At 44.6% G+C, this 12,696-nt stretch overlaps 1 protein-coding gene across 1 annotated transcript; it reads right to left on the reverse strand.

The window, feature by feature from the left end:
* Positions 1-582: 582 nt before the first annotated feature.
* FOXL3 (forkhead box L3) lies at positions 583-12,458 on the reverse strand. Its single transcript, XM_084819196.1, has 3 exons — positions 12,271-12,458; positions 7,626-7,794; positions 583-2,057 (listed from the first exon to the last, which is right to left on the reverse strand). Exons 1-3 carry the CDS (start codon positions 12,375-12,377, stop codon positions 1,587-1,589), a joined length of 747 nt encoding a protein of 248 aa, XP_084675322.1. The 5' UTR covers positions 12,378-12,458; the 3' UTR covers positions 583-1,586.
* Between the last annotated feature and the right edge of the window lie 238 nt (positions 12,459-12,696).

Genomic DNA, 12,696 nt, shown 5'->3' on the forward strand with positions numbered 1-12,696 from the left:
AATGTGAACTTATCTAATTTTGCACTCTCTAACCACTATGCAAACTGAAACTCAGTTACCTTATATTAGGTAAAATGATGTTAACAAATTATATTAGGAAAACAGTTTGCAAAAATGTGCATATTAGGTAAAAATGCATACATGTATTAAGAAAGTAGTTTATGGATTTTCATGCAAATGTTTTTTAATTAAAAAAAAATCAGAGCTCAAGGTGAACGGAACTTAAGACTGGAGAAATTCTCAAACTAGGGGATGAACTGAATTTAAAATGGGAAATTGAAATGGAGAGATTTGTTGATCCTTAGTGACAACTGAGACATATACAATTGTTAAAAGAAGGAACCCCTTAGTTTGTGTGTGTGTGTGTGTGTGTGTGTATAAATTAGAGCTGTGCACAAAATGGCCTCTCAAAATTCTCCAGCCTATTTGTGGGCAGAGAAATGGCGGTGTGTGTGGGGGAGATTTCACCAAATTTCTCCGAGGGGAGGAGAAATTCTCTAACAGTTTCTCAGAGACAGGGCTCCTTATTGGCAGGGGTTGTAGCACAGCTTCTTCTTTTTTTTCCTAAGGGATTTTTTTGTTGATGGCACTGCTTCTGTAGATGGCAACAGCATCAACTGTGTCGAGGCTTCCACACTTCTGAGGCAAAATTTTGGATTTCTTTTGTGGTATTTTGAGCTTCCCTAATCCCTGTGAGTTGGCCGAGGGTGCTGTGTGTGTTTTCTCTCTCTATCACACATCTTTCCATTGCTCTGCAGCCTCCCGGGCCACCTGCACTTTCTGAACTGAAAAAGCCCCGTGGGAGGAATTGCCTCGCAGTGTCTTCCTCACGCTGGCTTTAACTGAAGCGCGGGAAGCCGAGGAGGCTACAGGCTGCCACAGAGATGACTGTACAATGACAGATAGGACACGCACACTCCTCAGTCACGTCACAAGTAAGGTAAGCACAAGAACCCCAAACCCAACCCATGAGAATTTCTCCAAAATCTCTCCCCTTTTGAATTTCTTCTCAAAAGTAATTTCTTTTCTATGAAATTGAATGAGAATGATCCAAAAATATGGGAGAAATTTTTGGCACAGCACTAATATATATCTGTAGATCAAGGCTGGTAGCAGCACCCAGCATCATCCTTGGACAACTGCTCAATGTGGATGTTTGTCCAGGCAATATTTTAAAATATTTTTTCCCCTTTCCCAGAATTCCTAATTGCCATTTTAGGAGCACTGCGGGAAATGAAAATGGCAGCCCTCCTCCCACTGCCACGTAAGCCCAGGAGGGCCCCTTGATGGAAGGGGGCACCAGAAACACCTTGCCCGGGTCCCCCCTGAAAGCTGGAACTGGCCCTGCCTCAGATCCTTTAGCAAATTCATAAGCAGTGTGATGGTTTCATGGCAAGTCTGCTGCAACCTCAGCAATATTTGTTCTTGAGACAGTGAGAGCCTGATGAAGTGACTTCTCTCCCTTCCCAAGGAGAAATGAGGAAAAGAAAATGAGACCGTCCTCATGAATTGACACACACAGTGACTACAGGATGGGAGAAAAGACAGCAGCTTCCTTCTGTATTTGACCTCCTTTCAAACTGACTTCACATTGTCCAAAACTGAAGGTTAATTTGCTGAGAATCCAAGAGGTGGTATTTATTATCTTGCACGTGATACGGAGACCTCAGGACAGGCACAGGGTCTGGGGAGGAGAGAATGTAATCAATGCTAAATTTAATTTCAGAGTCAGATTTTCCTACAGAGGAGCTGTTTAGACTCTCTCGGCTGGCGGCGGCGTTTGGAAAAAGCTCCTCGGGCTCCAAAGGTTTGGGCTGGGATTCCATTCTCTCACCAGGACAGGAGATGCTGGGGAAGCCAGAGCCCGCCGGGGACAACAGGGGCAGGCAATCTCTCTCTCTGTTCGACTTTTTTTCTCTGGGTTCCCTTTTCACATTCCTCCGCCGCCTCCGCCTCCTGTAATTCCCATTTTCAAACAGATCCAGCATGGATTCACATCCTGACGCAAAGCTCCAGTAGTTTCCCTTGCCCTTGTCATTGCCTTCGGTTCGGGGAACCTGTATTCCATTCAAAAGCAGCAATTCTGTCAATGACTTACTACTACTTTTTCTTTTCTTTCTTTTTTTAAGAACCCCCCCCCCCCACACACACACATTTGTTAGGTCTTTCGCCTCTGATCCTCTCCCCTAATCCAAGGAGTCTGCGTTTTATAAGGATGGGCTGTAGAGACTTAGAAGGGAAGGAAATGCACTCCGTACATGCACAAAGCCTATTATTATTATTATTATTATTATTATTATTATTATTATTTCTAAGTCCAAGCCCCAGCATTCAGAACAGGTTGTGGGACTGAACCCCGGGCTGAAACGAAGCCCTGACTTGTGTGCGCCTCTGCCAGAAATGCTGCCATTTCAACATCTGTGTCCGTTTAAATGCAAGACTCGCATAAACATCTATGACAAGCTGCTGAATCCCAGGCTCTCTAATTATAGAAGTCATAGGTAAATAGCCCCTTCAATTTGCTATGTACTAACATACATCAGAAGAGTACAATACTCTCTCTCTCTCTCTCTCTCTTTCTCTCTCTCTCTCTCAACCTTTTCCAGGAACAGCTAAGAGGCTGGCACAATATTTTTAGTGATCTCCATTTGGTTATCCTTAATCTTCCTCCCCCCAGCTTACAACAGTGGTTTCCAAATGATGCCCTCTAAAACTTATCAGGGGGTTCTTGAGTGACCACGGTGTACCAGAAAGACCGCTTGACTTCCATTACCAATCTTTTCCCTACAGTGCCAACCACTGGTTATGTTCTTATTAGGGAGGTCAGAGGAATCTGGTTGAGGGGTGGAGCTTCACAAGCTTTTGTCAGCTCACCCCCCCCAACCCAGACTCTGATCTGTCTAGGGATGTAGAGACTGTGTAAAATCCGCTCTGTATGTGTTTCGCAGATTGTCAGGTGCCTTTTGTTCCATCATCTGCCCACAGAGGGCTGAGGATATTTTTTTTCCGTCATGCAGAAAAATACAGAAATAATTATGTAAGTATTTAAGTAAATATTTACATGATTTACTTTATTATGTAACATTTAGCACATTGTTCACATTCCATTCAACGTTTCCTCAGTGGAAACTTATGTATGTTCCTACAAATTTATATGCGTAATTTTGGGAAAGTAAAAAAAAAAAGATCACCCGAAAGTCCATGGACTCCACAAGGGGTAGCTCTGCCGCAGATTCCGCAGGTCAGATTCTTAGACATCAGAGCTCATTTTAGTCCAACTTGAATTTCTCCAGCATCCCTAGTTCCTTCTTCCACCAGCTTGCCCAATTCGGTCTGCAGCAAGTCAGGCCAACTGACTGCTTTTCTATATTATTCTTTTTATTTGTGGAAATAGGCGTTTGTGCAAATAGCAGTTTCAACCTGCATAATTTGCACAAATTTTGGCCACGATTTGCACAGATTATACAAATTGCCACTGAAATTGGACCAAATTATGCAATTGCAACTGCAGTTTGCAGAAATATCTATTTCTGGACATTAAAACAAAAATGGGAAAAGTCCCCAGAATTTGGGGAAAACATGCAGCTTGGCTCACAAATGCACACCAAGTTGGACATGCTGCAGGAGTCCAACAAGCCCCAGAAGAGCTGGATTTCTCAGCAATGGACATCCCTGATTCTAATCAGGGATGCTTCTGAAATAATCCTCCTCTGAATTCCTCCCCAGACTTTGGATGCCGAATAACCTGGACTTTTTTCCCACCTGAAGTGGAACAAGTAGGTTGCATTCAATGGGGTGTATCCAATGTTAGAATAACTTAAGTCTCATTGATTTTCAGGGGGTTACTCTAAGTAGGATTATCACTGGATACAACCCAATTCAGGAGTCCTCTAGTCCCGTTACATTAATCATGGATTTCTGTATTGTGTGTGTAAGTTGCTTCGTGACTGTCCCCCCCACCCCCCTGAGGGAAATGATGCATAAATATAGCATATTTTAATGTAAAGCTCTTACTGGCAATAAGTAAACATTAGGAGAGGCTTTTCAACTTTTTAGAAAGGGAGAAAATGTGGGAAACCTGGGAAACCACCAAACTGATTGGCCGTCAGAGTGAAGGGGTGTGGTCAGGGGAACAGTGTGGGGCCAGGAAAAGGGGGTGTGGCCTCCTGGGGAACCCCAGAGGGTTGAATTGGTACTTGAGGCAGGGCAGATTTGCTCCCCCCCCACCAAGGCTGAGGTTCTGCACCACTGATCTATCCCTACTTCAGAAACAGGTTTATACCATTTCAGACTATTTGTCCATCTAACTCTTTATATTCTGCTCTGATTGGTAGCAGTTCTATGGAATCTCAGGGAAAAAGACCCCCCAATCACCTGCTACCTATTTTTTAAAAATTAAATTAGAAATATTAGAGATTGAACCTGGGAACTTCCCCAAGCCAAGCAGGTGCTGTGACACTCAGCTATAGTTCCCCTCCCCTGACACTGGCTACTCCCTTTATATGACCTGGGTATTCCTTGGACATAACAATTTAGAGGAAGCAGCATCTGATCTAGCCCAGCCTTGACCACAACCGCTGCTTCCTTGAAGCCATTCACATGAGCACAGTAGCAGCATCCTGAGTAGGGAGGTATGGATTGTGTAAAATCCTTTCCATCTGGCTTTCATGGATTGTCAGGCATCTTTTGTTCTGCCATCTGCCCATTGCTGGAATCAGAGTTTTTTTGTTTCTGAATTTGTGCCAATTCGCATTTGCGCAAATTTGCAGTGTGAAAATGCACAAATCCCCCCCCCCCCAAGTATATTTTCATGCTTTAGCCTATGGGGGAAATGCAGATTTTTGGCCGGGTTTCTTTGTTGTATGTGTGTATTTTTCTACAATGAAATTTGCTCAAAATTTGGAAAAGTTAGAAGAATGGTCTGCAAGTCCGCAGAATCCACCCAACAGGGGGAAAACCGGTCCACTGTGGGATCTAAGAGTTAGATTCATGAAGATCTGAACTCATTGGTTCCATTGCGGATGTCTCTGACATCCCTAATCCTGAGAATGCTTGGACCACACATGTTTTGTCTCCTTTGCCAATCCTTTGCCTGTCCAATTAAAAGGGGAATCTCCTGAAGCCAGGTGCAGATTGAAATTTAATTATCCATTGGAGTTCACACTTTTCCAAATTTTGCAATGCTGTTCTCAGCTCCAAAAAACACAAAACAGTAGCAAAATCCATTTAAAATGCCTTCTGTTCAGATAAAATATATTTAGAAATGTGTATGTTTAGATGGATGTCTTTACACATTCATATCTGGTGATAAAATTCTTCCGAAGTAAGTATTTAAATAAGTATTTTATACAAATGTTTGTGTGTGTGTGTGTTTTAAAATTGCACATGCTGCAGAAATGGAACAGAAGGGAGTCATGAAATCAAATCATGCAAAATCGATACAGAACAGAAACAGGCTGATCCGCCCATCTCTATACAGGGCCAGATGGAAATTATGACCTGACATCAGGGAGTTTTCAGTGTTCCCTATTTATGTTTTTACATGGCTCGGCACCACAATACCTGTCCCAGCATACAGCCACCCATTTACTAAGCTTACCTTCTAAGGCCCTTCTCCTGGTGCCTCCTCCAAGGGAGGCTCAGAAGGTGGCAACAAGAGAGAGGGCCTTCTTGGTGGTGGCCCCCAACTGTGGAACAATCTCCCCAGTGAGGCCTGCTTAGCACCAACACTGGTATTGTTTAGGTGCCAAGTTAAGACCTTCCTCTGCTCTCAGGCATTTGGCAGCATATGATAACATTTTAATTAACTCCTGGATTTTCTTTAAAAACAAACAGAGATAGAGATAGAGATAGAGATAGAGATAGAGATAGAGATAGAGATAGAGATAGAGATAGAGATGTATGTATGTATGTATATACACACACACACACATGTGTGTGTGTGCATGTGCATGCACGCACGTGTACTGTCCGTGTGTTTATACGCAAACAGTTTTTAAAACTATGTATAATTAAGGACGTTGTGAGAGTCCTGTTGGGGCTCAAGGCTCGTGATTTCAGGGATGGATGAAAGTCCCTTACTTGATCCCGAAGCTTGCTTTGCGGTGGGGGGGAGGCGCTCCGTCCCTCCCCCTGAAATTCTGGCCGGGGGGGAGGCGCCCCGTCCCTCTCTGCCAAAATTCTGGCCGGGGGGGAGGCGCCCCATCCCTCTGGCCGCGAAACCTCCTCTCTTGCCGGGACGCAAATGGCGGCGGCCATAGCCGCCGCCGTTTGCGTCCCTGCAGTCAGCCGTGATAGGCTACGTAAATGTTTACGTAGCCTATCATGGCTGACTTTGAAAAAAAAAAAAAGCGCGTACGCATATGCAAATGGCGGTGCCCATGGGCGCTGCCATTTGCGTTCCTTATTTTGGCACGTGTAGTCTATGTAAACATTTACGTAGACTACGGTGAAAATAAGGGGAACGCTATTTGCGTTCCCCTTATTTTCGCCGTAGTCTACATAAATGTTTACTTAAACTACATGTGCCAAAATAAGGAACGCAAATGGCGGTGCCCATGGGCGCCACTATTTGCATACGCGCTTTTTTTTTTTTCCAAGTCAGCCGTGATAGGCTACGTAAACATTTACGTAGCCTATCACGGTGTTTTTTAAAAATCTAGCCATGATAGGCTACATAAATCTTTACGTAGCCTATCATGTTTGTTTCTTTGTTTTTACTTGGAAATGATGGTGGCGGCGGCGGCGGCAGCCGGTCAGAAGACCGGCCGCCACAGCTGCCGCCGCCGAACCGCCGCCACACCACTGCCAGAGCCGCCACTGCCAGGGACATTCGAACAAGGTAAGTCCCATCCCGGGGGAGGGGTGGCGGGGGGGTGGCAGACCGTTTCTCCACCAATTTCGGGGGGCCAAATGCGCTGGCATTCGGCCTCCCTGAGATTCGTGGAGAAATTCTCTGACATCCCTACGTGATTTCTTGTCAGCTCCCCCCCCCCCGATGCCAGTCCTGGACCCCTGCACTTGCCTGACTATTATACATAGGGATGGGTGAACTCACCAGACCCTGCCTCACATGCTGCTTGCCAGATCCCGATTATGCCTGTAATTTTGCATGAATGGAGCTATTTACGGCCGCCATTTCATACAAATGGTGACTTCATAGCAGAGCTGCCATTTTTACGCAAAGTGGCAGTTCGCGGGATTGCAGGACGCTGTGCGCCACTTGCCAGGCACCCGAGGACCCTATGGTAAGTCGCACGGCACTCTGAACAGGGGCAAGTGGCCTGCAGGGGTCCGGGGAGCAGCGCAAAAGGAGTGCACTCCAGGGAGTGAGCCCATCCTTATGTATAATAGTATAAATCCCTTGTATTTTTAAAGTTTAAACCACCCAGAGAGTTTCGGCTATAGGGCAGTATAGAGATGAAAAGAAAAGTTCTGTGCAGAGGAAATGGCAAAATCTGAGCTGGTCTATAGCAATTGGTGTCCTTTTGAAAACACTATTCCAAAAAACATCCTTTTGCAAACACAGGTCCCAGTCCGGCAGCACACAGCTCCTCTTCTGGATGTGTGCTGCCCATCCAGTGGGTTGCGGACAGAGCCCATGATGTGGCGGTTTGTGAGCTTACCTTGACAAAGCAGCTGTTCAGAGAAAGGTTGTGGCGAATAGAGTTCTGCCATGCTCGTTGGTTTGTTCGGTAGTAAGGGAATTTCTTCATGATGAAGTCATAAATGCCGGACAGGGTCACTTTGTTGGAAGGGCTCTGCTGAATGGCCATTGCGATCAAAGCAATGTAGCTGCAGGAGAAAAGAACAGCAATGCTGTTGCATGCACAAAGATGTCGCTATTGTGGGCATTTAAACCAGGGTAAATTTGGAACCTCTGGGGCAGAGCTTAGAAATAATAATATCTCTATAGACTGAGGCTGCAATCCTAAAGTTGCTATCTAGGGAATAAGTCCCACTGAACATAGTAGGACTTCCTAGGGGTGTACGAACTCCACTTACCGTTCTGGTTTGGGGCATCCGCGGGGGCAGGGAAGCACTCCGTCCCTCCGCCCGGAATCCTCCTGTGCCAGCTCCACTCTGTGGCGAGTCCGTGGAGCCACCGGCTGGGCCCGTCCACAGCTGGACTTGCATCTGCTGCTGGGCTGCGGGTGCAAATGGTGTCCAGCATAGCGGACACCATTTGCATCCCTGCTTTAGCCGTGATAGGCTATGTAAATATTTACGTAGCCTATCACAAAAAGAGTAGCGATGCAAATGGTGTAGCAGGCACCATCTGCATCCCTGCTGTTTGCTGTGATAAGTTACATAAATATTTACATAGCCTATTACGGCTAAAGCAGGGATGCAAATGGCATCTGCTATGCTGGACATCATTTGCATCCGCAGAATGGGGCAGTGGACGGCAGCAGACGGACTCAGACTGGCCGGCGGCAGGTAGGGTCCATTCGGGGAGAATTTCTGGGGTGGTGGTGGGGGGAAACAGTCCGTTCTTCCATGGACCCTGAGGGGCCGGATTCTAAAGAATCTGACCTCATTGGAGTCTGTGGCGGATTTCTCTGCCATCCTTAGGACTTCCTTGTAAGTAAAGAAGCATTGGATTACACTGAAAGTTAGTTGCACTTTGGTCCCATCGAAACAAATGTGGATAGATAGTAATGTTTTGATTCAAGTCCCATTGACTTCAATGTGGACACAGATTATTATTATTATTATCATCATTATTTTATTACATTTCTATACTGCGCTATAGCTGACGCTCTCTGGGCAGTTTACAAAGATTAAAAACCATTAAAATACATTATACGAAGTGTAAAACCATTTACGTTAAAACATATAAACAGACAGTATACACACAGACAACATAATTCTAAAACAACCATACCTCAGGGAGGGTCCATAGCTCAGTGGTGGAACCTTTGCTTTATATGCAGAAAGTCTGAGGTTCGATCCCCAGCATCTCCAGGTAAGGCTGGTAAAACTCCTGCCTGAAACCCTGGAGTGCCACTGCTGCCCATAAGGATGGGCGGATTCCCTACCTGCTGATCCAGGTGGAAATCTGCCCGCAGGGGGAGGCGATCCGTCCCTCCCCCTGGAATCCATCTGAACTGGTTCCACTCCACAGCAATCCCATGGAGCTGGCCGCTAGCTCCACATCGCTGGCAATACGGCCATCTGCAATTGCCATGCTGTATCGCTGGCTGAGTGAGGGCTAACTCTGGATGCAAATGGCATAGTGGACGCCACTTGTGGCTGTAAAGCTGTTAGATTAACCTAAATGCAGCCATTTATGGCGGAGGACCCGGCTCAGACAGATTCCGGAGGGAGGTGGAGTTAAGTGCTCCGTTCTGCCATGGATTCACTGAGGTTCATGGCGGAATTCTCCGCCATCTCTAGCTGCCTGTCAGTGTCGACAATACTGGGCTAGATGGACCAAGGATCTGACTCGGTATAAGGCAGCTTCCCATGTTTCTCAACATAAGACCAATCTGGGACCTGATTAAAAACTCATCATATGCTGCCGAATGCCTGAGTGAAGAGAAAGGTATTAACCTGGTGCCAAAAACATAACAATGTTGGTGCCAGGCGAGCCTCATCGGAGAGCTAATTCCATAATTGGGGGACCACCAGTGACAAGGCCCTCTCCCTTGCACATTGAAGTGCATCAGACTTACAGCACCATCCTCTGTGCATTTTCTTGGAAGTAACTTCCTCTGTATTCATTGTGGTTTACTCCCTTGTAAGAGTGTTTAGGAATAGGATTGCAGCTTTAGTCTGGATTCAACTCATAATATTTATATACAATGTTTCGCCATGTTCCTCACATAATTTTGCATTCATTGTTTCAGCAATCCATTGCAACAAGAGTAGGCAACCTGGAGCCCTCCAGGTGTTTTGGACTATAGTTCCCACAAGCCCCAGCCAGCCTAGCCAATAGTCAGGAAGTATGGGTGGTATAGTCTGAAGGTCAGATTTTGTAAATTCAGATTTTGTAAATGTACAGATTTTGTAAATTCGGTTCTACTGGTGGTTTGTGGACTGTCAACTGCCTTTCATTCTGTCGTCTGCTCAGTGACAGGACTGGCTCCCACCCCCCGCCCAATTTCTGGAATATGTGCAAATTCACATGTGCAAAAATTGACAATCCCCCCCCTTCGCCCCAACACACAAATCCCCCCCCTCATGTGTATTTTCATGCTTTAGCCTATGGAGGAAATGCACATTTTCACCTGGTGTTTTATTTTTCTACAACTAAATTTGCGTAAAATTCTGGAAAGTAAAAGAAACGCACAAACAAACAAACTCTGGTCCTCAAGTCCACAGAATCCATGCGACTCAGGAATCCCTGGTCCACTGAGGAATCCACAGGTCAGATTCATAAAAATCCAAACTAATTTGATTCCTTTGAGGATTTCTCTGACATCCCTACTCTTAAGGCTGTTGTTTGAAGTATTGAGTACCATAAGTGGGATTTGTTAGTCCTGAACACCCAGACAGTGTGCCCAAGTGGATATTTCTAAGAGCTCCCAAGTCAACATTAATGCAGTGCCAAGACTTGCGTTCAAGTCATGGGTTTCCCACAGAATCAGGTCGCACTGCCTCTGCTTCACTTCCCAGTCAGTAAAGATGAGAATACTGGGTAATCTACATCCCAGGGCAGCTGGGAGGATGAAAGAGAACATATTTAAAGAAATACATTTCTTTAAAAATAAATCCTGAAAACAGGATTTCTCCCTAGTATAGATGTTCTGGGTTTTTCCCTCAGCCTGCATTTGTGACAATGATTGCCCCGACATGTTGTCTAAAGAGAGGTAGCGTGTCTGCTGATTATCCTTCAAATATAAGGAAAATATTCTTCCCTAAGTATTCATCCAGTCGCACAGTGGGAAACACAGCCATTCTGTTCTGGCAACTCAACCAGGCTGTTTTTCCATTCCACTCTGAAGAAAGAGCTTCGATCTTAAATAACATGCCTAGGCACGATTTTGCAACTTTTTAAACAGAAAGTTTCTGAGAACTGAAAATGCATGTGACTTGTGGCTGACCATTGCTTCAGTATCAGGGGATCACTGACTTGGACTCCTAGCCACCTATATTGGGACTGAATGCAGCTCGATTCTGTCCATGTCTACTAGGATGGACTCTGTACCATGGGGTTCTATGGGACGTATTCCTACATAGGTGTGTATATAGGACTGCAGCCTCAGTGGGACAGGAAGTACTTCTCTACGTGATTATAGGGATTATGCCTTTTAATAAATGCCAATATGGATTAATCAACTCAGGCTTCACTTGATTAATCATTATTGGTGGAACTGAGAGTTAAGGACAAAGGTTTGTTTTTTCTTTTCTTTTTGAAGCTATGGTGTCTTAATGCAAAAGGGAATGGGGAATGAAATGTGAAAGATGTAATGTTTTGGGTATGTTTTGGAGTGGTATGTTTTTGCTCCGTAAACTGCATATAACCTTACACTTCCTTCAATATCTCAAAAAGAAACTGTACTCAGATGTTGGTAATGTGCCAGTTGAATTAACGAATTCATCCATCAGTTAATCAGTTTTAAAGGGAGAAGAAAAATCAACCCAAAATACTGAAGTTGGTTGAAAGACCAAGTTGTGATTAATCACATGGGAACAGACCCAGAGAGATCCTAGGGATCTATTTCAGCTGCACCCTTGTCTGTGGCAACTAGTTTAGCACATATATATATATATATATATATATATATATGTGTGTGTGTGTATGTGTGTGTGTGTGTATATATATATATATATATATACACACGACACAAATCATTATTTCATTTTTGCATAGAAAGAGAGAACAGTGGGACCTAAACTTCAAGCTGGAGCATCAGCAGAGGACAGCATTCCATCAGTTACATCATTTCTAAAGCCAGGATATAATTTCGGATCCATAAAAACATCCTTTACCATTATGAGCCTTGTAGCCAAATAGTTTCTGGTGTCTCCCTGTCAACATCCCAAACTTTTTATCTCCTGGTCCCATTTTTTTTAAATGATATCTAAATAGTTGAAATGCATTCAAGTTTATTCCTCTCCAACCCCTCAAAAAAAAAAAAAAATCATTGCACTGCCCACACCTGCAAATATCCTTATAGCTGTTATATATAGCTGTTGCAAAAAGAAAGAAAGAAAGAAAGAAAGAAAGAAAGAAAGAAAGAAAGAAAGAAAGTCACAGAGGAATTCCCCAGTAACTGACAATATGCAAAGAGAGAGAAGAGACTTGGGAAAAGTTAAAGTTACCTGTATGCTGGTCTAGTGAATCTTTTCTCTTCATCAGAACTGCAGGTTGGGTAATCATCACCATCATAATTAAAGCAGTTATAGGGGTACTGGGTGTTGTCAAACATTTTCCTGGTCCTCTTTCAGCTCCTGTGAAGTGGGAGAGAGAGAGAGAGAGAGAGAGAGGTGGAGTAGTGATGCTTCGTTGTGATCGCTACTCCTCCCTCCTTCTCATTTCTACCCTCCTTTTCCTCAGCCTTCTCTCTCTCTCTCTCTCTCTCTCTCTCTGTCTCCCACACACACACTGGCAATTGTTTTCCCCTCCCCGCGCAATCTTTGAGTCCCAAACAACCCGTCTCTCAGAATAATATTCTCTGTGGGATTGTTTTCCCATTCTCCCCCTCTGTGGTCTCCCACTGTAGGAAAAGGCAGAGACTAACCAATTAA

This window comes from Heloderma suspectum, chromosome 12 (assembly GCF_057233095.1).
Source record: "Heloderma suspectum isolate Gila_16-S chromosome 12, 16-S_ref, whole genome shotgun sequence".
Lineage (NCBI taxonomy): Eukaryota > Metazoa > Chordata > Lepidosauria > Squamata > Helodermatidae > Heloderma > Heloderma suspectum.